We start from the raw sequence: 27669 nt of genomic DNA, 5'->3' as shown, positions 1-27669 counted from the left end.
AACTGTCAATAACATTGAATAATAATGTTTACGTTTACCCAATACACCCCCTCCCCCTCCCCCGGGTGGAATTGAAGAGTCGCATAGTGTGGGGAAGGAACAATCTCCTCATTTTGTCAGTGGAGCAGGACAGTGACACCAGTCTGTCACTGAAGCTGCTCCTCTGTCTGGAGATGATACTGTTCAGTGGATGCAGTGGATTCCCCATGATTGACAGGAGCCTGCTCAGTGCCTATCGCACAGATGTCAAACTGTCCAGCTCCGTGCCTACAGTAGAGCCTGTCTTCCTCCCCAGTTTGTCTAGGCGTGAGGCATCCCTCTTCTTTATGCTGCCTCCCCAGCACACCATCACGTAGAAGAGGGCTCTCGTCACAACCGTCTGATAGAACATCTGCCGCATCTTATTGCAGATGTTGAAGGACGCCAGCCTTCTAAGGAAGTATAGTTGGCTCTGTCCTTTCTTGCATAGAGCATCAGTATTAGCAGTCCAATCCAATTTATCATCCAGCTGAACTCCGAGGTATTTATAGGTCTGCACTCTCTGCACACAGTCACCTCTGATGATCACGGGTCCATGAGGTGCCTGGGCGTCCTAAAATCCACCACCAGCTCCTCGGTTTTGCTGGTGTTCAGTTGTAGGTGGTTTGAATCGCACCATTTAACAAAATCCTTGATTAGGTTCCTATACTCCACCTTCTGCCGACTCCTGATACAGCCCATGATAGCAGTGTCATCAGCGAACATTTGCACGTGGCAGAACTCCAAGTACTAGAAGTCTGATGTACAGTGGTGTGAAAAACTATTTGCCCCCTTCCTGATTTCTTATTCTTTTGCATGTTTGTCACACAAAAGGTTTCTGATCATCAAACACATTTAACCATTAGTCAAATATAACACCAGTAAACACAAAATGCAGTTTTTAAATGATGGTTTTTATTATTTAGGGAGAAAAAAAATCCAAACCTACATGGCCCTGTGTGAAAAAGTAATTGCCCCTTGTTAAAAAATAACTTAACTGTGGTGTATCACACCTGAGTTCAATTTCCGTAGCCACCCCCAGGCCTGATTACTGCCACACCTGTTTCAATCAAGAAATCACTTAAATAGGATCTGCCTGACACAGAGAAGTAGACCAAAAGCACCTCAAAAGCTAGACATCATGCCAAGATCCAAAGAAATTCAGGAACAAATGAGAACAGAAGTAATTGAGATCTATCAGTCTGGTAAAGGTGTTAAAGCCATTTCTAAAGCTTTGGGACTCCAGCGAACCACAGTGAGAGCCATTATCCACAAATGGCAAAAACATGGAACAGTGGTGAACCTTCCCAGGAGTGGCCAGCCGACCAAAATTACCCCAAGAGCGCAGAGACGACTCATCCGAGAGGTCACAAAGACCCCAGGACAACGTCTAAAGAACTGCAGGCCTCACTTGCCTCAATTAAGGTCAGTGTTCACGACTCCACCATAAGAAAGAGACTGGGCAAAAACGGCCTGCATGAGAAATTTCCAAGACGCAAACCACTGTTAAGCAAAAAGAACATTAGGGCTCGTCTCAATTTTGCTAAGAAACACCTCAATGATTGCCAAGACTTTTGGGAAAATACCTTGTGGACTGATGAGACAAAAGTTGAACTTTTTGGAAGGCAAATGTCCCGTTACATCTGGCATAAAAGGAACACAGCATTTCAGAAAAAGAACATCATACCAACAGTAAAATATGGTGGTGGTAGTGTGATGGTCTGGGGTTGTTTTGCTGCTTCAGGACCTGGAAGGCTTGCTGTGATAGATGGAACCATGAATTCTACTGTCTACCAAAAAATCCTGAAAGAGAACGTCCGGCCATCTGTTCGTCAACTCAAGCTGAAGCGATCTTGGGTGCTGCAACAGGACAATGACCCAAAACACACGAGCAAATCCACCTCTGAAAGGACGAAGAAAAACAAAATGAAGACTTTGGAGTGGCCTAGTCAAAGTCTTGACCTGAATCCAATTGAGATGCTATGGCATGACCTTAAAAAGGCGGTTCATGCTAGAAAACCCTCAAATAAAGCTGAATTACAACAATTCTGCAAAGATGAGTGGGCCAAAATTCTTCCAAAGCGCTGTAAAAGACTCATTGCAAGTTATCGCAAACGCTTGATTACAGTTATTGCTGCTAAGGGTGGCCCAACCAGTTATTAGGTTCAGGGGGCAATTACTTTTTCACACAGGGCTATGTAGGTTTGGATTTTTTTTTTCTCCCTAAATAATAAAAACCATCATTTAAAAACTGCACTTTGTGCTTACTTGTGTTATATTTGACTAATGGTTAAATGTGTTTGATGATCAGAAACATTTTGTGTGACAAACATGCAAAAGAATAAGAAATCAGGAAGGGGGCAAATAGTTTTTCACACCACTGTATATAGGCTGAACAATACTGGAGAAAGCACAGTCCCCTGCGGCGCTCCTGTGCTGCTGACCACAATGTCAGACCTGCAGTTCCCGAGACGCACATACTGAGGTCTGTCTGTAAGATAGTTCACGATCCATGCCACCAGGTTTGAATCTACTCCCATCTCTGTCAGCTTGTCCCTAAGGAGCAGAGATTGGATGGTGTTGAAGACGCTAGAGAAGTATGTAGTGTATGTATGTATGTAGTGTTCATATTTGTGATAATGATCAACATGAACAGCAGAATAGCTGAAAGCAAGAACCTGTATGTACTCTATTTAATCAAGCTGATTCACCGGCAGTATGAATAAGAGTATTAGTGGAACAGGTAATAGTAGTCTACAGCTTTGTGAAAGTCCAGTAGCAAAATTTTTCTTGTAATTAAATCAAAATAATTGAAAGAAATATATAAATATAAGCAAACTGCTAGGAAAAATTGCCATATTTTTTCTTTGAAATTTTATATTATAAAGATATAATATATAGAATTATTAGTTTTGTTTTTACTGATATTTTCCAAAAGCACGGTGTCTATGCCATGATTTGAAGTTGAATCCCATTAAAGGGTCCGTTCCTGACTTGCTCCAAATAGTCATGGGATAAGGTACAAATCCCTTCTGTACATCCCTTAGTGGAAAAGCGGATCCAGAAGGTAGATGACTATATAGTTAAATTGAATGACCCAGCACACATTTTAGTGAATAATTGTGTATCATTTTTTTATGTTTTACTACCGTAAATGGTTTACAATATCTGATAGCACATACTATAGTTGTCCAAAATATACATACAAAAATATATTTGCCATATTTTTTATCAAAAATCATTTATCAAAAATGTATATGAGAGAGAAAGATCATCCTGTAACACAAGAGCCTTTTTTTAAAAAAAGTATCTACTTATAAGACACTAGGCCAGTGTTTTCCTGACCTTTTTTAAGATGAACCCCCAAGCACCAAGTCTACCAAATTTCTGCTTGACACCCTATCATATTAGGCCTGTGTATTAACATATGTAGGTAGATCAGTCAGTGCCGTATATTCATTGAGCAGCCAACTCCTGACCACTGCTGGCCCTGGCAGAACTGCAGCATAATTGTCCCTGGGATTCAGCTGCTGCACTAGCATCAGCACTTACCTGTTTGTGGTTGCGTGCAGCCAGTTCAAGCGCAGTTGGCTCTGTGATTTACTGAATTTCATCAATGGTGTCAGTTGCACCTTGTACATATAATAATAGATTGTTGCAGTAGTTTTTTTTTTTTAATAGTTTTTACAGTTTATTAGCAGTGTGTAAAATGATCACTGTTTCAGTAGTTGTGATGCTCTTTGCATGAAAAAAAATGTGTTCCATTAAAATTTCACATTTTCTTTGTGAATTGTGACGTTTACTTAAAAAGTGCAGCAAAAAAGTATTTGGTGTCCAAGGGTGCATTAACACCCAAGTATGTGGCAGTTTAAGGGTTAAAAGCATAAAATTCAAAGTGGCATGTCATGATTGAAGCCACTGGCTCATTTTATTTTTTGAAGTTGCACTGAAGGCTCTCCAAACTGTCTGTGCTGTGCTGATGCTTTGCACTTTTTCTTCTATCAAAAAGATAGAAACATCTTATAAATAGTAATAAATCTTTTGTTGTTGTTATTTCTTAGAGTCTCCTGAGTTTGGGGGCTGTGGGGTGTGGGGCGTTTGGTGGATAGCCTCCTTCAAGTTTTGCTTTAATTCATTTATTGCGCCTCCTTCTCTTATATTGACATGGAACTCAAAGATCAACTTGCACATTTGGCAACAAGCAGAATATAACCTTGTTGTTTATACTGTATATGTCTCATAAAAATAAAATTTTGAGAACCTGCATTATTTACTTATGTGGTAAGCTTCTTAAATTGAGTTCACTTACTGTATACAGTATTAATTCACCTTTATGGCTTTACATTTTGTAGCATTTGTTTTTGTGGAAAATATAAAAAAACTGATGAATACCGATGCTATAGCAGTTCACCAGCTCCCTTAGCACTTCTGGTTTCCAGGACATCTGCATGTTCTGTTTATATCTGCATAAGTTTTCCCTACAAACCCCAAGTTTCACCCAGTGTTCAAATCTGTAGTGTGTCTGCGAATAGATTAGTGATAGTAACTGTGAGAATGATCATGTGCTCTTTATAGTGCCAACCACCACGTGACCATGTCTCTGTGAGATCAAACAAAAAAGAACGTAGTGAGAGATATGCAAGCTTCGTAACTAGAAAGCAATCCTATGTTTCATCAAAACAAAGAGAAAATACAGAATTGGAGTTGATAGTGCGGGTACACCTGAAGCAGCTTGCTGGTAAGGACTGAATAGAGGTGGCGCATCGGACAAAATTAAGGTGGCACATCCTCCATTCCTGCTGGCTGGGCTCCTGGCAGTCTGCTCCAGCAGGCAGTAGTTCACTGCCCTGAAATAGTTTCAACAGCCACTCCACATTCCGCTGTATCACAAACCAACATGGGGGGAGGCAGGTGATGTTGCTACTGCATTTTTCACACAATGCGCTGTCAATAGGGGAGGGGCGAAAATGGCTGCAGACCCACCGTGCCTTGCTCAGAAGCTCACTAAACCCATGGGATGTTCAGAGGAACTTTTGTATCACAGAGTTGAGCATTTGAGCAACACATGGCAGGTGGGTAAATTTCCTGAGTCGTACGGCAGCCTTGAGGTTGGTGCCATTGACTGACACCACCCTGCCCATCTGGAGCTGCCAGAAGATCATCCACTTTGGGAACTGACCCTGATAGGCAGCCAGGATCACAGGCCCATCATGACTCCTTTCCCACAGACACACCATCTCTAATATAGCCTGGCACCAGCTCTGCAGCACCATAGCATAGCTTCAGGGGCATTTTCTGGATTGCTCAGTCTAGCTTGTGTCTGGATTGGAGGCAGCTATGCAGTAGGATAAGGTGGAAATGACAGGGGGCCTGGTCTTCCCTGATCTCCTGGGGTGGTAGCACCAACTCTAATGGTTTCCCCCTAATGGCACCCCTCCCCAGTCCCTAAGAGGGTGACCCAATGGGCAGTAAATGATGCATACCACCCAAATCCAAGCATACTTGCCCATGTGTCGATGGTAAAGTGGACCCTTCTGCCCACAGCATGGTTGAGTGACAGACCTACATTTTGTGCCACATGCTCGTTGAGGGCTGAGATAGCCTTTCTGGCAAAGTAATGGCTGCTCGGGATCTGCCAGGTAGGAATGCCACAATTCATCAGCTGGCAGAAGGGGGTCGTGTCCACCAGCTGATAGGACAGGAGCTTCAGCACCAACAATCTTGCCAGGTGCCCATTTAGATGTTGTATTTGGGGGTTGCTGTGTGATAGGGGCCTTTTGTGCTCCAGCACCTCTTAACAGGAGGTGTAAAGTAGGGTGTGGAAGAGGAAGAGATGTACGCTGTCTGCTTCTGGTTGCGAGCTTCTGCAGCTGAGGACTGCCTCCCACTGGCATACCCTGCCCTATGCTGCCCTGATATTGATTCCACAGCAGCCTGTGGTGGTTCTTCATATGGAAACCAGGCTTATACCAGCAGAGACTGCAGTTGCCAGATCATCTGTCAGTATGGTATTATAGGCCCAGACTGGTAACATGCGCTGCTTCCTCAAGCATTTTTTGGGAGGAAAAATATTAAATATGCAAACACACAAAACAAAAAGAGGACAAATACTAGGTTAACCCATATGCCGCTCCTGTATTTTTCTTTGCTTGCCAGACCTGGGTTTAACAGCAACTGTGCCTGGTGGCCTTCCATTTCCTGAATACATTCCTCACAGTTGAAACTGAGAGTTTAAGCGTCTGAGATAGCTTTTTGTAGCCTTCCCCTAAATCATGATACTGAACAATCTTTGTTTTCAGATCTTTTGAGAGTTGCTTTGAGGATCCCATGCTGTCACTCTACAGTTGAGAGTCAAAGGGAAGCACAACTTGCAAATGACCACCTTAAATACCTTTTCTCATGATTGGACACACCTGTCTATGAAGTTCAAGGCTTTAACGAGCTAGTCCAACCAATTTGGTGTTGCAAGTAATCAGTATTGAGTAGTTACATGCGGTCAAATCAGCAAAATTACAAGGGTACTAAAATTTTTGCACAGCCATTTCATACAACTAAATACTGCTTCACTAAAATCTTTGTTCGGGAAACACCCCAGTACACAGATGTTCCTAGGAAATGAAAGACATACCACTGTTATCTTTTTTCTTGAAAATAGAGTAAATTATTATGCAGGCTGAGAGGGGTTTCCAAACTCTTTCATATGACTGTTTTAATGATTTCAGTTATTTATTATTTTATATTTGTTCAGTCAAAAACAGTTATTCATATAACATAATAATGTTTACTTCTCTGGGTTGAAAGCTTGTTTTATTGTCTTTTAAATTTTTGAATGAGTAACCCTTTCCATTTTAATTTAGTCATCTTTCAAAGAGAGTGCGAGAGATAGAGAGATGCAATTAATTATTCATAAGCAGTGCAGAGAACCTTTTATAATTGTATCAATCTTCAATTCCAGAGCATGTTTTTCTCTTCCCTTTCGAATCTAGATCAAGTATGGAATTTTCTAAAGTGAAAGAATTTATGGTAGAAATAATTCTGATTCTGTTTCTATTTCATTTCTTTATTAATTGTCATGCAAAATATTTAGCATGGAGGGTACCATCAACAAGTTATTAACTGCATGACCCAATTTTAACTCTGGGTGCAAGATTTTAAATATCTGTTGTATTATATTAAAAAATATTACAAATGAATATTATAGTACAGTAATCCCCTGCAATTCACAAATATGCTTTTGGGCCTATGACTACTGTATAGTTAAGGTTTATTACACTAAATAAGATGAAAAAAGTTGCGAGATAGGATGATGACTGTGTAATCAAATCATGTCTGTAAGACTGCTGCTGAGACAAAGATGTGTGGTATCCCCTAAACAAAGTGAGCAGTTTAGCATTTATTTGGTGAACTGTAACTTTTTACAAAGTTTTACTTTTAATAATTTTTTGTTTATATTTGTGATGGTAAATGACAAAATATACAAAGGATATAAATATATTTATATATTTTTATATAGGATATAAAATTCCAAGAAAATACTAAGTACAAAATGATAAACACTTGCGACACAGCCCAGTTTCGCAGATACAGATTATTGTGGTGAAGCTATAAAATGAAATCAAATCCTATGTGAAAAGCTGCCTGAGAGTTATGTAAAGTTTTTTTCCTACTGTGATGTTGCATGTGTGGAAAAGAGTGAGACAGCAAGTCACATTTATGTTGCAACATCCAGTACATGCGAGTGTGTTCCATTCAGTACATACGCCAGCATTTCAATATAGCTGTACTTATTTCATGTATATCATTTTTTTTTCCCCACAAAGGTACCTCGTTCATTGCCAAGTACCACATTGCATCAGTTCTGTCTTTCCCCAATATAAAGTGCACTATTCATTCTTACACTTTAAATATATTTTTGGGTGTGGCATGTCTGTGAAAACTCTGAAAGCAAGCCGCTTCGGCCAAGTTTTTTTATTTAACTAACTGAGATTAGTGGAGCACCGTTAGTTTCCATTGCATGTACTGAAAAAATTTGAATGAGTATAAGTGATACATTTCTGTGAATTTTATATAGTCATCTGGATGACAGAGAGAAAGAGCAGTTCATATTTTGGTAGCAACATACAATAACTTTGATAATTGTGGCTAGATTGTATTTTTCCAAGTGTGCAAATTAGGTCAAGTGTGAGCAGGAGGAGAAAGGCGATGATTCACACCTGGGTACCATTGTTTAATGGCATTGCTTGTGGCAGTAATAGGGGATCTTTCCTGTAAAAAAAAACAAAGAAAAAATATCATCACATTTCCTAAACAGAATTTCAGAGTTTTCATAACATGGGTATTTGCAGTACACCTAATTAGAGAAAGTCAAGGAGGGACAGAATTTCCTCTAGGGGTTGCTAGCTCCCTAGTTGGAATAAGTTCTTTTTAATTGAGGTGTTTTAAGTAACTCGAAACTATATACAGTAATCCCTCGCTGTATCGCGCTTCGACTTTCGCGGCTTCACTCTATTGCGGATTTTATACATAAGCATATCTAAATACACAACGCAGATTTTTCACTGCTTCGTGGGTTTCTGCGGACAATGGGTCTTTTACTTCTGGTACAAGCTTCCTCAGTTGGTTTACCCAGTTGATTTCATACAAGGGACGTTATTGGTGGATGGCTGAGAAGCAAACCAATCAGAGCATGCACTTAAGTTCCTGTATGCTGATTGGCTCAGTGATGGAGCGCCGAATTCTATTCTGCTGGGTTAACCAGGAAGTCTCATCTCGCTCATTCAGCATCAACGTGTTTAACTGTGTAAAGAGTTAACTCTTGTGCTCTTTTGTGTTTAACTTTGTGCATAGTCAAGCCCTTCATTATGGCTCCAAAACAATCTGCTCCTGCTACTGCTTCAGGGGCCGTGCCCAAGCGCCAATGGGAGATGCTAACGATTGCCGAAAAGATAAAAGTTTTGGATATGCTGAAGGAAGGGAAGATCTACACCGCTGCAGGACGCCATTACAGCATCAATGAGTCCACAATTCTTTTTATTTAAAAAGGTGGAAAAGAATATAAGATCTATGGCCGCAGTGTTCTTTAACCAGGGCGCAAAATGAGTTGTAAGTGGATGTGATATGGCAGTAGTCTGGATGGAATCTGCTTTAGGGATTTGGATTGAAGACTGCTGGAAGAAGCACAACGGTGGTGCTACACAATTGCTTGAAGAGGCTCCTTTAGAAGAGCTGTAACGCTGTCCTTTGGTGTGCAGTAAAATTAAACTCATTCTTATCAGACAAGTCGTTGTGTCATTGTTGGTATGTAACCATAATTAATTTTCTACGTACAGTACTTATTACATGTACATACGTTTAGTGTCACTGTACACACATTTTACTGTACAGTGAACCCTTGTTTATCACGGTTAATCCGTTCCAGACTCTACCGTGATAAATGAATTTTCGCGAAGTAGGATTCTTTATTTATAAATCGAATATTTTCGCAGTTAGAGTATAGAAAACCTGTTTACGACCTTCTAAATACGTTTTTTAGCATTATAAGAGCCCTCTAGACATGAAATAACACCCTTTAGTCACCATTACACTCGTATTACCCAATATATTAGACAAAATAAGAGAAAATAAGACATATTAGACGCTACAAATATAATATTACTAGGCGCACTTGCCTTTTAAGGCGACCGACTTTTATCCTCAATTTTTGTGCGCTCCATGTGTACATCAGGCATGTAAGTATAGAGAATGAGAACATCAAAGTGCCCATTCATAACATCTCCCGAAAACCTAAGTTTTTTATCCCCTCAAGTGCCTGTCCAAATTCGTACAATGTCAGCCCGAATCTGTACCGCTAAAGATGGAGTTTCATGCACTAAATAAGCAAGCACCATCTCCCCTGATATTTACTAAGCAGTGAGGCGTTTGTACTCCATCAACATTAATTATTTCCAGAGACATAATTTTGTCTATTTTTCCAGCACATCGCGCACAAAAGCAAGGGAACGATGACAGCACCAGAACTCTGCTCACATCGCGTCGCTTTGTACCTCAAGCCGCAAGTAGTAAGTCTGTAATAAGCGGAATACCGCTACGCTTTGCTCTCATGGGACGGAAGGACAATCCTGAATGCTTTTATATAGTAGATTATTGTACTGTACATTTAATTTCACACACCCACTAACCTATGAAGGCACGACCTCAGTATGGAGAGTCTTCAGAGGTGGTGCAGTATCTTCAGCAGGTGCGTTGTTGTCTTCAGTGAAGAAGTACTAGGAGTAGGCAGTGGGTGTCTGGGTGCATGGCTGAAGAACATCTTGATAGGCAGTTGCTGGCACTGTCTTTTCATATGCGTGAGGAGGCTTTTGTAGGGTATTGCCATCTTTAATCATATCCAAGAGTTTCACCTTCTCCTGGATAGTAAGCATCTTCCTTAGGCTTAGAAGGCTTAGAAAAAGCAGCACGTTTAGGAGCCATCGTAGGGCTTAGATAAAAGTTCTCAGAAAGCGCATGCGTAGTGACGTAAGCGCGTATGAGAAAAAAAGCGCGATAGAGTGAAGCCGCGGAAGTCGAAGCATGATATAGCGAGGGATCACTGTATACAATTTAACTTGCATTGTACGTATTTATTGCTGGTGGCCTGTCTGTCGTAATGGCTGTAACATACGTAATATCGGGGATGCTCGATATCTTTAAAATTTTTAATATTTAGGTTTTACTGTATATAAACAGTGTGTTTACATACATAATTTCAATGAATCTTACCTAATATCTATGAGAATACAAAGGGTTTATGCTGTATAACTTTGCGGGAAATGTTTATAATAGTGTGGGAGAGTTTATAAGGGCTCAAAATATATAAAAATAACCATATGAACATATGATTTTTACTTCGCGGATTTTCACCTTTCACGGGGGGTTGTGGAACAAAACCCCCACGATTGAGGAGGGATTACTTTAAGTATAATGTAAAAAGGCGATACCCCTCCCATAGTGATATGACGGAAAGAAATCACATAAGAGTAAATAACTAAGCTTTCTTTAATGACGATTTACGTGGCATTACAAACGAAGGAAGCCAAATGGCAAGACAGTTCTCCAGGTGGGATCTCGATGTATTCAGTCTGCCATTTTTCGTTGCTGCGATGGAAGGATTTCCAGGACGGATGAGGTTATCACCCATCCGTCTGTCGGCTTTGAGATGTTTGGCTGCTGTCCAAGTCTTTTATACTGTTTTCTCCACGTGCAGGCCTAAACTTAGGTTCCAAACAAGGCAAGGAGAGGCTCCAATTTCATCTCTAACATACAGAAATAGTACAATGCCCATTTTTATAGTTATCCCCTTCTCTCTTCAAATGCTTGCCTAGCAGTTTTAAATGCTGAGCGCCCCGTCCTGTACAGTCAGTGGATTTATAAAATAATTTTTTGTACAGAGCTCAGTGACATTAAACGTATATTCTGATTACAGACAGGAGCATGAAATGCACACTGTGGAAATAATTACAGATCTATAAACACAATTCCAATTGGATTTGGCTATGGGGATTCTAGTATTAAAGTTGCATAAACTTATCAGTCCAAAACAGATGCATTTTATTTAAGTCAGCAGACCTTGAAACCTGTGTTTGGATATTCAACTTCTTAAGATTAGAATTGGACACTCCCTTACGTAGTCTTCTGCTGTGGTATCATCAGTGAAGGAAGCAACCACATAGGCTGGTACCGCTATGAATTGGGTTTTTTTTGTATTTTTCAAATGTTGAAAATACACATTTATATAGTTGATTCAGCTTATTAACACATACACATTTGGCAAATTGTTTTAATACAAGATCAGGGCAGTCTTAATGCATAGTTCCATGATAATCTATGTACTGTATGTTGTGACTTGCTGAGTGGTTGTGTACTGCTTTGCCTGGGGGCCTATAATGCTGTTAAGATGGCCCTGTACAAGACTGATGATTATATTACACTATACATTATGTATAGTCTTGTGAAAAAGTAAGTAATGTTTTTTTTTTCTTTTTTAAAACGTGGATATTTCAAATTTTGATCTTCATTTAAACAGTATCTACAGATAAAGGTGATATAATATAAAAAGTACACAAAATTTACATTTTATAGTATGTGATATAATTTAAATAAATATAAATGCAAAGTTTGCATGTGGAAAAAGTAAATATACCCCTACATTTATCTCTACCTATAATAGCTAAAATTACAATCAGGTACACCAAATCAGGCAGAAATGCTTAGAATATTGTTAGACAGGATCTTGGAGGACCTTATTTAAGCCCAAGACATTTAATTTGGTTTGCTGTTTGTTTTTGAAGTAAGTGTTATCACCATGCCTAGACTAAAAGAGGTCTCTAAGGCTTTCAGCAAGAAGGTTATAGATGGCTATGAATCTGGGAAGGAATTTAGAAAGAGCTTTAAAATGTATAAATCGGCCATTCCACTATCTGGAAGATCATCTACAAGTGAAGAAGACTTCAAACAACTGCCAACTGTCTGGGACGGGCCACCTCAGAATGTTCAGCCCAAGAGCAGAATGTAAGATGATAAAAGAAGTCTCTTATAACCCCATATTTCATCATGGCACCTATGAGTAGGTCTTGCCACCATTGATGTCAAAGTTCATGAGTCTACCATTAGAAAGAGGCTGCACAAATTAAACCTACATAATAGGTGTGCTTGAAAGAAATTTTTGCTGCCCAGGTTGAACATTAAGCAAGACTAAGCTTTGCCCATAAACACCTAAAGTAAAGACACAGACTTCTGGAACAATGTCAGTTCATCAAGGTATTAGCTGAACAAACCAGTTTGATGGACTGAATGGTCTCCTCTCATTTGTCATGTTTCATATATTCTAATTTGCTATGAATGGATAAGGCAGCTTGGCCATTTTACCAGAAGACAGTTTTGACAAAAAACAATATAGCATTTGACCAGAAGAACCCAATACCAACCATAAAGCATAGTGGAGGAAGTTATATTGTTTGGGGTACTTTGCTGCATCAAGTCCAACATTGCACACCATAATAAATTTGAATATGAGTTCTTCATTGTACCAGAGAGTGCTTGAGGATGATGTGAGACCATCTGTCAGAAAATTTGAAGCTTAATCAAAAATGGGCCTTGGAACATGACAAAGACCAGAGGATTCTAGAATGGCCAAGTCAAAACATGGATCTGAATCCCATCAAGGATGCCTGGCACACAAGATATTCTTCAAACATTATGAATATCGATATCTGTTAGATAATTATAGGATGCTTGAAGTTGTTTCTTCCAAAGAAAGAAATGGCATATCTGTTCATTTGTCATTGAATAAATTATTGCAAGTAAGTAAGTCAATTTTTTACTGTTTTTTAAATGACATCACATTTACCTGAAGATACTGCTTAAACGGATGTCAAATCATGGTATTTCCACATATGTTTAAAAAGGAAAAAATGTTTCATTGGGTGTATTTACTTTTCTACATGAATGAATAAATTTTTATACTACAATTATAGTTATGGACACAAATTTCTCTCAGGGGTTATATTGTACATACATAGCTGTTTTCTCATTGTTTTGCAGTTTGGATTCTCTTGTCTTTTACAGTCCATTCTTACTTCAAACCATTGTCTTGTTTCAGGTATTATTTATTTATTTTGTTTTTAAGATATATTTATGTTCCTGCCTATAGGCTCAACTAGGCTATACCCAATTTATATTTCATTTCCATTATATTTGGTCCAGAGGGTTGTGGGCGTAACCATTAAATGTCATTACTCAGTTGGTATATAGGCCAGGCTATGGTGATTTTACAGTTACAGATTAATTTAAGTCTATACTTAAAGCATTATTGCTTTGAGTACTTTTTTTAAAGCCTAATATTAGTTGTTTGTATTGGCTTTATTATCAGTCATACTCACAGCTTGTGTAAATAGAAACTGCAGTTATATTGGACCAAAGACAAATGGCAAGCATTTTAGATATTCGGCATAATTTTGAAGGTTTCATACATTAGAAAGTGTAAAATATGAGAGAATACTCACATTTGCAGAGGCTTGTAGAAATGGGCATCCTATGCAGCACAAAGCAATATTGGGAAAGCAATACTGGAGCAAGATAGTAAAGGAGAAAGATTAGTGCTGCAGTTATGTCTTCCATATTTACTACTGTAAAATGGTAAGTATGCAAATCTCTGCTTGCTTTATTCATATTAATGTACAATTAATGCCTTCCTTGGAGTTCTTACTTGAAATGACAAAACACTGACAAACGTGACTGTCAGCATGTTCTTGGTTCCTGATGTTAATGAAAATGAATAATATCATTACACTTTGAAACTGCAATTATATTCTATAGTATCAAAAGCCATATTCAGGATGGTGAAAAGTAGAAGGTCTGAAAAGTTTTGTAAATTTTTTTAAATCTTTAGAAAAACATATCTAACTCTCAGCCATCGTGATCCATTGTATTTGCTTTTGTACTGACTTCACTGAGAGGCATAAGTTTAGAGTGGAAAGGGAATCGGGAGAAAACAAAAAATCAGAATAACAAGCCTAGGGCATAGCCTTGAAGATGTGAATAAACTAAACAAAGTTCAGCACATGAACCAAGTAGTGTACTCTGGGGGGGCTTCGGGAACAGTGCAAAATGATCATGGCTAAATAGACAAAATGTTAATCATAGTAAGTGAACAGAGGGATATTTCATAACCAGCATACACTAACAAGAATGAGTGCTAAATTGTTTTGAGTGTAAGGAGGATCCAGAGTCTCAGACAACCAGGAAGTGAATAACGCTGCTCTTATACCATTGTAATAATGACAATCTTAGGTTGCACACACCTAGTCATTTTGACTAGCAATAGCCAGAGAGGATATTAATGTGCATGCTTGCTACTGTTCCTTCTGGTGTAAAAATTCTTAATAGTTTTTGCACTCTTTTTCATTTTCTTTCACTGTATTTTGTTGTTTTATGATTAATGCAAGGCTATAATTTAATACAATTTTTTATCTAGGATGTTGATTCTGCTTTGATTTCTGATTCTGACTTAAATCTGGTGTAGTGGTACATTAATCTCTGCTGTGGATTTTTTCAGCTACATGGTAACCCTGCCAACTCTTTTAAATGGATTTTGTGCATCTCTTGCTATATGTCTGTAAATTAAAGTGGTTGCTACCTTGCTGACATCAGCTTTCCTGTGGAGAATTATAGCACTAAAACCATTAAGTTTGTTAAATTCACTTAGCTTTGTAATGAAACCTACAGTTCTCCAAGAATTCATATTCTATTTATCTTACATTCCAGGCTGGCTCTGCTAGTTATGCCAACTAGCCCGTCACGTAGGGGTGCAAAATCTGGGAGTGGCATTTTTTTTTTTCTAAACTGTAATAACATTGTCTTAAAAATACTCCTGTTAACCCTATTACATTGTGTAATAGCGGTGTCTGATGACTTGCACTAGCCCTTTACAGGTGATCTTTCAAATCCCAGGAGGCACCATACTCATTTACTGTACATAGAGGCTTTTTTTTACGTGGAACACCCTTGTTTCTTCAGATGCAAGTCTACAGTTCTACTTTTTTTTAGTGGAATTTCTCATTTCCAGTTTGTTTTTTATTTTATTCTATATCTTTATCTCAACATTTGGTTGATGCAAATTTTCATCCTTTATTTTTCAAGCACAGTGTTATACAGATTTTCCAAAAAAAAAAAAAAAAACAGCACCTGTTTTCTGGATTAAGTAATCTAAGTGGAAATGTTTTTTGCAGGGTGCAGTACTAGCAGCAGTTTCAAGTCACAAGTTTAACTCATTCTATGGCGATCCTCCTGAAGAGCTGCCAGATTTCTCTGAAGACCCTACTTCCTCAGGTAGTCTGTAATTCTTATATTTAGAAATGATATTTCTGTTTTATACTTGAATATTGGTGATGACATGTTAACTTTTTCAGAACAAATAACAATATTATGTAATTTTATTCAGTAATTTATCCATCCATCCATCCATTTTCCAACCCGCTGAATCCGAATAGGGTCACGGGGGTCTGCTGGAGCCAATCCCAGCCAACACAGGGCACAAGGCAGGAACCAATCCTGGGCAGGGTGCCAACCCACCGCAGGACACACACACAAACACACCCACACACCAAGCACACACTAGGGCCAATTTAGAAATGCCAATCCACCTAACCTGCATGTCTTTGGATTGTGGGAGGAAACCGGAGCACCCGGAGGAAACCCACGCAGACACAGGGCGAACATGCAAACTCCACGCAGGGAGAACCCGGGAAGCGAACCCGGGTCTCCTAACTGCGAGGCAGCAGCGCTACCACTGCGCCACCGTGCCGCCATCAGTAATTTATCAAGTGTACATATGCAAATGAAAGTGTATTTTCTACACTGGTCTGGGGAGTAATTACTTGTCATATAATTGCACAGTTTTTGCATTCTGCATATTATTCACATTTAATACTTAAGAGCTATTTGGGTTTTTTTTTTGGCATATTTGTTTAACCAAGTTATAATTGAAGGCCCATTTACAGTTTGGTCCATAAATATTTGGACAGAGAAAACTTTTTTCAAATTTTGGTTCTGTACATTACCACAATGAATTTTAAATGAAACAACTCAGATGCAGTTGTAGTGCAGACTTTCAGCTTTAATTCAGTGGGGTGAAGAAAACGATTGCATAAAAATGTTTATTTCTAATACTTGGTTGAAACCCCTTTGCTGGTAATGACAGCCTGAAGTCTTGAACTCATGGACATCACCAGATGCTGGGTTTCCTCCTTTTTAATGTTCTGCCAGGCCTTTACTGCAACGGCTTTCAGTTGCTGTTTGTTTGTGGGCCTTTCTGTCTGAAGTTTAGTCTTCAACAAGTGAAGTGCATGCTCAATTGGGTTAAGATCAGGTGACTGATTTGGCCATTCAAGAATTTTCTACTTCTTTGCTTTAATAAACTCCTGAGTTGCTTTGGCTGCATGTTTTGGGTCATTGTCCATCTGTATCATGAAACGCCGCCCAATCAATTTGACTGCATTTAGCTGGATTTGAGCATACAGTATGTCTCTGAACACCTCAGAATTCATTCGGCTGCTTCTGTCCTGTGTCACAACATCAATAAACAATAGTGACCCAGTGCCACTGGCAGCCATGCATACCCAAGCCATCACACTGCCTCCACCATGTTTTACAGATGATGTGGCATACTTTGGATAATGAGCTTTTCCACGCTTTCTCCATACTTTTTTCTTGCCATCATACTGGTAGAGGTTGATCTTGGTTTCATCTGTCCATAGAATTTTTTTCCAGAACTGTGCTGGCTTTTTTAGATGTTATTTAGCAAAGTCCAATCTAGCCTACTTTCATGCAGTCTTCTCTTTATGTTAGACTTGGATATCGATACGCCTTCCCCGTGGAGAGTGTTGTTCACTTGGTTGGCTGTTGTGAAGGGGTTTCTCTTTACCATGGAAATGAATCTGCGATCATCCACCACTGTTGTCTTCCAAGGACGTCCAGGTCTTTTTGCGTTGCTGAATTCACCAGTGCTTGCTTTCTTTCTCAGGATGTACCAAACTGTAGATTTTGCCACTCTAATATTATAGCAATTTCTCGGATGGTTTTTTTTTCTGTTTTCGCAGCTTAAGGATGGCTTCTTTCACCTGCATGGAGAGCTCCTTTGACCGCATGTTGTCTGTTCACAGCAAAACACCTCAAAACAACTCCAGGCCTTTTATCTGCTTAATTGATAATGACATAATGATGGAGTTGCCCACACCTGCCCATGAAATAGCCTTTGAGTCAATTGTCCAATTACTTTTGAGCCCCTGAAATGAAGGGATTGTCTTAAAAAATTGCTTTAGTTGCATCACATTTTTATGCAATCGTTTTGTTCAACCCACTGAATTAAAGCTGAAAGTCTGCACTTCAACTGCATCTGAGTTGTTTCATTTAAAATTCATTGTGGTAATGTACAGAACCAAAATTAGAAAAAAGTTGTTTCTGTCCAAATATTTATGGACCTAACTGTATACTTGGGTACAGACAGCTGCAGATACAGTCATGCATCTGTATATAGTCCAAGTGCTTCATGGCACTGCACTACATATATATATATATATATATATATATATATATATATATATATATATATATATATATATATATATATATATATGTGTGTGTGTGTGTTTTTGGATTTTATTAAAATCAAATAACATTCTATACAAATAAGTCACGTTTTACAAGACTTGGTTCAAAACAAAATCAACCCCCACCATGAGAAAGAGAGCTAGGCCAGCAGAGTAAAACTTAAAGCTAGTAAAAATAAGTACTCTTGGATCTTTGAAAGTGCGGGACTGTAAAATGGTTTTATATATTACGGAGATGCTGTCTGAGTCCTCCAGGCTGATCAATATTTTTTCCGGCATAGAGGTAGGTAGGAGGTGAGGAAAATTGGGCAGGTTTTGTTTAACAAAGTTTCTGATTTGAAGGTAGTGAAAGAAATGTGTTGCCGAAAAATTTTGAGTGTAATTGTTCATTGGATGCAAAGACGTTGTCTATGTACAAATCTCTAAGTGATTTAATCCCCAATGTTTTCCAGACATTAAAAACTGTGTGCGTTTGAGAGGGTGGAAAAAGGTAGTTCTTGTGCAGAGGTGCCACAGATAGAAGCTTCTCTATCTTTTTAGCTTTTTTGATTTTATTGATTTTATTGAAATCACACAACATTCCATACAAATAAATCAATTTTTACAAAAATAGAATCGAAACAAATCAACCCCCACCCCGGGAAAGAGAGCTAAGCCTGCAGAGTAAAACTTAAAGCTAGTAAAAATAAGTAAATAAATGAATTAATAAGTGAATAAAGATAAATGGAGAATTTAAAAAAGGGGGAGAGAATCTGTTGCCTCAGTGCTTTACCACTAGAATTACCAGAGTCTACGAAAAAACTCGTTGATCTGTCCCATCTTCAATCACTTCTCACCTTTCCATCAGCATCTTAATCGTCCTGTAAATGTTTTGATAAGCAGCAAGCAGCCTGCTATCACATCCCCCACCGGTGCACAGTTTTCTCAGCTCAAGTCTGTTTACCTGTGTGTCAGTTTCTTGGAGTTGTATAGAGTGAGAAGTCAAGCAAAAATCACACCTTTTATAAATACTATATCGTTATTTGGAACACATGCATTTCATGTGCGTTCCATGTCTACAACGATCTATGTAGACACATCGTTAGAACAGAAACGTTTTTCATGTTTTAGTAATAATTGACAAAATGTAGACATGAAGTGTATAATGTGTTAAGCCTGATTACCAAATATCAAATAAACACTTTCACAAAAGGTACAAATATAACAGAACAAGTGCACTTTTATTCAAGAATGAAACTGCAGAAAAAGAACCCGCATTAGGGTGCGACATTGACACGCATTTACTACGACCGCTTCGGTGGCGCAACAGTATCATCTGTTGACTGGTAATCACATCTCCATGGGTTCGATCCCGGACGAGTCCATTTTGAGAAGTGAGCTGCTCCTATTCTTAGGATTTTAGAATAAAAACATACATTTGATTACAGTCTGTAACAGCCGGTGTAAATCTATGTGATAGCAGGCTGCTTGCTGCTTATCAACACATTTACAGGACAAAAGACGCTGATGGAGAAGTGCAAAGCGATTTAAGGTGGGAAGAATCTACGAGTTTTTCCGTAGGCTTTGGTAATTCTAGTGTTAAAGGCTTATTCTAAAATGTTATTGATTATATCCTGCCAAATTTTGAAAAAGTTCTGTACAGATCCTCTGAATGAGTTTTACAGTTTCAAATAGAGTATAACATCAATTACCCACTGACTTAAAAGAGGAGAGTTAGGATTCTTTCAGTTGAGCAAGATAAGTCTATGTGCTAATAGTGTTGGAAAAGTCAATTACAGTTTGTTTGTCTTTCTCCACTTTAAGTCCAACTGGGAGTACCCCAAACACAGCTGTTAATGGGTTAAGAGGGATTGTGACACCAAGGCTGTCTGATAGGCATTTAAAGATTTTGGTCCAGAATGATGTTCATTTGTCACAGGCCCAAAAAATGTGGCCCAATGAGGCTGGAACTTGATTGCAACATTTACAGGTTGGATCTTGCCCTGGAAACATTTTGCTTCTCTATCTTAAAATACTTCCTACATTGGTTCCATATTCTGAGTGAGCGAAGCACAATTGGGTTGTTAGTATATTGGCAATGACTTGTAGTTATTGGGGTGCAAAGCAAGGAATATAAAGAAGTACTGCAGGATTTTGTTTCTATTTTCGATCCAGCCTGTGCATGTTCATCTATTTGTGTCCATGTCCAGTGTCGCAGATAGGAGGCACTAACGCTCCCTTGAACCCCTGTCCAAAACTCCAGACACCAAGTAAAAATCCAAATATTGAATTTATTCTTCTGCAACAGTGCACAGAGCACCCTCTCTTCCACAATACTCATTCAATTCCACAATAATCACAATAATAAACACTCCTCTGACTCCCAGACGCGTTGCCCTCCTACCACCCAGCTCAGCTCGACGCTCTGGTGTCTTTCTTATTCTTTTATATCTCCTGACCTGGAAGTGTTCCCACAGTCCTTCAGTTCATAATTCCTTATTACTTCCGGGTCAGATAAAAAGTCCTTCTTCATCCTGGAAGCACGTCACTTCCGCAGTCTCTTTGTCTATGACGTACTTCCCGGGTTATTGGGCACATGTTACTCTCTGGGCCTCCCTGCAGCATCCTCTGTTGGCCTCTGGGGTATCCAGCAGGTTTGTAGGGGAAAACTCCATAGTCCATGATTCCCTGCTGGCATCCGGGGCACCTCCACGCTGCAGGAAGAGCTCCATCTGGCGGCCTGGGGGTATTGGCCGTGATGACAAGCCAGCCATAGACCACACCAGGTTTTTATAGCTTGTATATTTGCTGCCCAGTAATACAATTGAAAGTTAGGTAGAGCTATGCCACCTTCTGACTTGCGTCTTTGTAGGGTCACCTTTTTGATTATGTGGAAGTTCTGAATTCCAAATAAATAAGGTTATGGTTGAATCTAATTTCTTAAAAAAATATTTATTGATGTATATTGGAATGTTTCGAAATAAAAAAGAAACTTAAGGATATTCATCTTAACAATGTTAATTCTTCCAGCTAAAGTGAGATAAAGGGTAGACCATCTATGCAAGTCTTTGTTCATTTTTTTCATACAGACAGAAAAATTTTGTTGATAAATAGCTTTATGTTTACTTGTGATGTTTACCGCTAGGTATTTAAACTAATCTGTGATGTTTAAAGGGAAAGTGTCCAATCTAATATTGTGTGCTAGAGAATTCACTGGAAAAGAGCACACTTTTGTTCAAATTAATTCTGAGACCAGAAATCTTTTGAAATTCTGTTAGTGCTGTTAGGACTGCAGGCACAGTATTTTGTATACCTGATATATACAGTACCATATCATCTGATAATCCCCTTTATCTCATAAACATTTTGACAGTGAACTGCCAGTGGTGGTACCACACAATGCTGAATGGCTGCAGAATCCGAAGGTTTTTCTCCCAGTGTTTTTACTTTCACTTTACATATCAAATCCCTGGGATATTTCCATTTCTGTCTGCACAAACTTTCATCTTTGACCATAGTCTAAGCAAATTCTTGCCCTGAATCTGTGAGTATTTGGCTGTTACAGTTAGCTTTTAATGTTAGGTTGTGTAGGGACAAGTAGTGACACTTTACACCACTTTTACTTTAATGAGTACATGTTTTATTGTCTAGCGCATGTACATCTGACACAAACAGGCTCACTTAGGATGCACTGTTACAAAATTATGGAGGCATGCGGTCAGCAATGGTAAAGGGTCTATGCGCCAGGACTGGTGATCAAAGGTATGTCACACAGATCCTTGCAGTGATGCGGATGCATCAAGTATAAACGGGCCTTGACTCTTATTTCAACCATTAAGCATGACACAATAAGATAAGAGTTCACCAGTTCACTTTTAGGCCTGTCTGTGTTAATGACATTTTGAGCTTTTAACACTAGAATTACCAGAGCCTACGAAAAAACTCGTAATTCCGTCCCACCTTAAACTGCTTCTTAAATACCTTCATACCTCTCCGCCAGCGCCCTTTGTCTTCTAAATGTGCTGATAAAGAGAAGCTCGAGCAGCCGGCTATTCCATCCCCCCACCAATTTAGAACGTGCACGAACTTCTATCAGCTCATGCCTTGATTGAGTATCTGGGAGTGAAGTGGAGTTTTAGAGTGGAAATAATAGATCGTTGTTTGGAACACACGCATTTCATGTCTGTTCCGTTTCTACAGTAATCTGTGTCAACACATTGTTAAAACAGAAACGTTTTTTTATATTCTAGTAGTAGATGACAAAATGTAGGCATAAACTGTATAATGTATGAAGCCTGAAGTCCAAATAGCAAAGAAACATTTTCACAAGAATAACACAATTGCGCTTTTATTCAAAAATATAACTGCAGAAACAAAAAGCCGCCTAAACATGTGACATTGACACCATTTTACTGTAACTGCCTCCGTGGCTCAATAGACTCACCCCCCGCTTGGGAATCAAGAGGTCACGAGTTCGATCCTGTGCTCCTCCGCTTTGAGAAGTAAACTGCTCTTAGTCTTACTGTTTTAAAATAAAAGCATACATTTGATTTCAGTATGTAACAGCCGGTGCAATTTATGATCCTTGTAAAGGCTAGCTTTTTTTTTAATTCACTTTTCATTCTCTCAGTCGCGTTCAGAATCAATCCATACAACCCCATCTGACACGGCTGTTTTCACTAAAGGCGCTATAGCTCTGCAGTGTACCACGATGCATACTAACGCCAAACACCCTCAACCCAGGAACATATATTGGTGTAAAAGTATAACAAAAGTGCACTTTTATTCAAGTGCACTTTTTCCATCGCTTTTCCTGTAAGAAGCAATGTACACACTTCTCTCTATGCTGTGGTTTCTATTACACACCTGAAAGAAAGAGACAATACATGTGAAAATATAATCGCACTAATGCAATATTATTTGAAAACGAACAGTGTCAGATCGGGTGTGAATTTATGCAAGAACTGGAAATTCTCTGATGCGGGACCTTCCCCCAGGGAAGAAAGTTCAGTGTCAGGTGCTCATTCAGTGTAATAGAAACCATAGCACAGAGAGGTGTGTACACGGCAACAAGTACACGTGTCGTAAATCTAGGAAGGACGGTCCTTGGGTGTGTGGGAACTGTTAATATTTGAATGTGATGATTTTATATAGCACGGAATGAAAATCTGCACTTCTTAGCATTGCACCATGCAAGCTGTCGTATCAATCGCCTACTGTAACTTGCTTTCTTTTTCTTGGTTATACAGGTAGTTTTGAATAAAAGTGCACTTGTTTTGTTTGCGAAATGAAGTGTCTGCGTGCACTTTTCGTGGCATTACGTGTATTTTTGAGCATGCCCGTTTGAGCAGTATAAAAAGTATTGAAAAGTATAACAAAACAACGGGCAGATGGGGAGTGTCTGATGATTGCATATAGCGCCGGTTACTGCTCTTTACTATTCTCTCCTCTGCATGCCCGGAGTACAAAAGAAACAGAATACAGACGCGCTATAGCTCTGCATTGTACCACGATGCATACTAACGCCCCCGGTTCTGACACACAGCGCTGGCGAAGCTGCCTTCTTCGTATCTCACCGTCACTTGATTTTCTTTTTATTCAGTTTTATTGAGTGTTCCTGCCAGTCCTCGCATGTTGCTGTATGCTGGATATTTTCACATGTATTGTCTCTTTCTTTCAGGTGTGTAATAGAAACCACAGCATAGAGAGAAGTGTGTACATTGCTTCTTACAGGAAAAGGCGATGGAAAAAGTGCACTTGAATAAAAGTGCACTTTTGTTATACTTTTACACCAATATATGTTCCTGGGTTGAGGGTGTTTGGCGTTAGTATGCATCGTGGTACACTGCAGAGCTATAGCGCGTCTTTAGTGAAAACAGCCGTGTCAGATGGGGTTGTATGGATTGATTCTGAACGCGACTGAGAGAATGAAAAGTGAATTAAAAAAAAAAGCTAGCCTTTACAAGGATCATAAATTGCACCGGCTGTTACATACTGAAATCAAATGTATGCTTTTATTTTAAAACAGTAAGACTAAGAGCAGTTTACTTCTCAAAGCGGAGGAGCACAGGATCGAACTCGTGACCTCTTGATTCCCAAGTGGGGGGTGAGTCTATTGAGCCACGGAGGCAGTTACAGTAAAATGGTGTCAATGTCACATGTTTAGGCGGCTTTTTGTTTCTGCAGTTATATTTTTGAATAAAAGCGCAATTGTGTTATTCTTGTGAAAATGTTTCTTTGCTATTTGGACTTCAGGCTTCATACATTATACAGTTTATGCCTACATTTTGTCATCTACTACTAGAATATAAAAAAACGTTTCTGTTTTAACAATGTGTTGACACAGATTACTGTAGAAACGGAACAGACATGAAATGCGTGTGTTCCAAACAACGATCTATTATTTCCACTCTAAAACTCCACTTCACTCCCAGATACTCAATCAAGGCATGAGCTGAGAGAAGTTCGTGCACGTTCTAAATTGGTGGGGGGATGGAATAGCCGGCTGCTCCGAGCTTCTCTTTATCAGCACATTTAGAAGACAAAGGCGCTGGGAGAGGTGTGAAGGGATTTAAGAAGCAGTTTAAGGTGGGACGGAATTACGAGTTTTTTCGTAGGCTCTGGTAATTCTAGTGTTAAATAAGGTGAACATTGGGGTAAGTAACTTTTGGCAGTCAAGTATTTATTGTTTTTTCTCTAAACCCTCATTGTCATATTCTGCTATAATTTTGAAAATTTCATCAAGCAAGATTAGGACCATACAGTACATTTCAGAGCATCATTAGATTTAGTAGGTTTTTACTGTTTGTCAAGTGTTCAAGCATTTCAGTAGTAATTTTGCTTAATATTTCAACTATCTGATAGCCTGTTATCACATATCATTAAAAAAAAAGTTACATTTTTGTTAAATATATGCATCTTTTCAAATATTTACATTTTTCACCAATCTGGAGTGCATTTTTCAGAAAGCATTGTAATGCTAAGAACATTGCAAACTACATCGTAAGATCAATTGTTAATTTAAGAGTGTTTCCGAAATTCCATCATAAATACAGTAGCATATTAAATCCTTCATAATGTACGTATTCCCTGACCTAGTCATTAATCTCTAATTGCTTCTTAAATGGGCTGCCTTTTGCACTGACCATAGCCATGAACAGCAATTGCCACATATAATAAATTAAATGAGAATTATGGCAGCTCTCTGAACATTTTAAATACTAAGATATATGTTGAGATTACCTCATTTTCATGATCAAATGCATTAAAATATTTGTGTTACGTTTTATAGATAAATACTTAACTTCATATAAATAATTTATACTTATAATAATTAGAAATGTATAATTTGATATTTATATTTCGGTTTTGAAGAATTAGTGTTCTAAGATTGCAGCTCGCTTTATTTTCATGCAGACATTTTATGTGTTGTAATTGGTCATGTGGATAAGTGGTAAGAAAGGAAAAGGAAGGACTGTGTAGGACAAAGTGGGCTTAGCCCATATTGCTAGGCTTTAGTGGCACACCACACCTATTGAGAAAGTAGATTTAACAGGAATATAGACATTACAGCTTCCACTTTCCCCAGCTTGCATTCCCAAGTAATTAACTGAACTCTTCATATCAGAACCAGCCTGTACTTATCTGATAACAAAGGTGTAAATCAGAGTTGAGCTGACATCTTTGCCGAGGTCTCTATGTAAACGTCTTTATCCGAAAGGCACAAAATTCAAGCCAGAACAAAGAGCTGTAAATCAGTGAATGACAACTTTGATAGATAAAGTAATGCACCTATGGGAAGACAGGGGTTTTGTAACTGAAAGTGACGTCAATCTAATCAGGCGAGTTTCCACCTTCCTTCGTAAACCAGTTGCACTCATACCATCTAGGATTCTTGGGACACACTCAGTGATCTCAAAGGAGTATTTGAAATCATCATACACTGCCCAGAAATGAATTTATTTGCTTCATTTAAGGATAGACAAATAATTTTCAATTTTCCACCAGTCTGTTTAAGAAGTGACCATGTGTCCGAAAGAGAGTAAATTAGACTGTGATGTGCAGGGTCTTTTTCTTCATTTTATTATTTCCATCTATCCCTCCAGTTTCTTAAACTGCTTATGCAGAACAGTGTCACAAGAATTCTGGAACCAGTCCTAGCAAATACCTGTTAAGCATTAACAACAGGGCACAAGTCCATCTCAGGTTATGTACAGAATAAATTAGATTAGATAAACTTTATTAAACCTGAAGTGAAATTTTGAGTAGGGCTAATTTAGCAATGGTAATTCACCCAACCTGCATGCCTTTGTACTGTTTAAGGGAACCAGTGTATCAGGGATAGAGAACATGCAGACTTCATGCATGTAACACTTTGGCCTACTTGTATCATCTCACTTGCTGTTTATTCTTCCTGTTGGAAAGGGCACTGTTTACCTATGTAAACAACAAAACTCCGTTGTTATCTAAAAGAAAAGGCTTGTTTGTGTTTGTTTCAAAAGCAATATTTGTTAGACTTTGTGCTTGTTTATACTCCTATGTTATTAAATTATCTTATGTTTACTTCATATTACCTTTCACAATTTTCTTCATTTAACAGGAGTATTAAAGCATCAATTTATAATCATAGAACTGCCAGGCAACTTCTTTTTCAGTCGACTTGTAATGCATTTTTGTAGGTGTCTTCAGGGGCGGGGTTAACTTAAGTACTGTAGTAGTAGTAGTAGTAGTAGTAGTAGTAGTAGTACTTTATGGTCAGTTCCAAAGTGGCTGCTTAAGAAGGGTTTTCAGAAATGCATGAAAAATTAGTTTATACTTTATGTATGTGCATTGTAAATTCAATTGTTAATTTCTAATCTTTTCGGTAATAGCACCCCTGAATGATTTTTACTTTTTGTTTTCTTTTTTTTTTTCTTTTATTTACATGTAGATTAAATATTTCACAGTAGATCCTTCAAAACTGCCTTAAGATTTTAAGTGAAAAATAGCATCAGCAAAACCAATCAAGAATATTTACTGAGCATTGACATTAAAATAAATTTTTGCCAATCCTATGAACAATTTGTTTTCAAAAAAGCAAAACAAAACTACCTTCTTAGGTGATTAATATTAATATGAATTTTACATTTAAGTATAACAAAGCACATGTAACAGAAACAGGAAATATAAATTTATAGTGAAGCTGAAATCATCCTTCAGCAACTGTTATGCAAGATATACTTTTATATATAGTCATTATCTGTTATTGCTTTATTTAATCCAAAAATATCAGTTCAATTAAGGTATATGCTGAAATATGAGTATATATGTTTGTTTCACTATCATCATTCTTTGCTTTAGCATCTAATGGTAAACTGAGAATATAAAAACACTGTTCATTATATTATATTCTTTTGATTATTTCATTGAGTTTATAGCAATAAGATGCCACATTTCATCTTTTGTAGATACATAAATCGATTGAACAAACTTTATTTTGTTTACTTAATTAACTTAAATTTAGGAAAAATTTTGCTTTGTACATATTATT

The 27669-nt window shown here is 38.3% G+C and overlaps 1 protein-coding gene across 11 annotated transcripts in view; it reads left to right on the top strand.

Annotated features, from left to right (window-relative positions):
* Positions 1 to 27669, top strand: part of caska (calcium/calmodulin-dependent serine protein kinase a) — a 509789-nt gene that overhangs the window by 334758 nt on the left and 147362 nt on the right. For all 11 annotated transcript variants that reach the window (XM_039745129.1, XM_039745125.1, XM_039745124.1 and 8 more), the window contains exon 10: positions 15783 to 15882. In XM_039745129.1, the coding sequence (XP_039601063.1) occupies positions 15783 to 15882 (100 nt within the window). The remainder of the gene's footprint in view (positions 1 to 15782; positions 15883 to 27669) is intronic.

This window comes from Polypterus senegalus, chromosome 2, assembly GCF_016835505.1.
Source record: "Polypterus senegalus isolate Bchr_013 chromosome 2, ASM1683550v1, whole genome shotgun sequence".
Classification (NCBI taxonomy): Eukaryota; Metazoa; Chordata; class Cladistia; order Polypteriformes; family Polypteridae; genus Polypterus; species Polypterus senegalus.
This window is presented reverse-complemented; position numbering and strand designations above follow the sequence as displayed.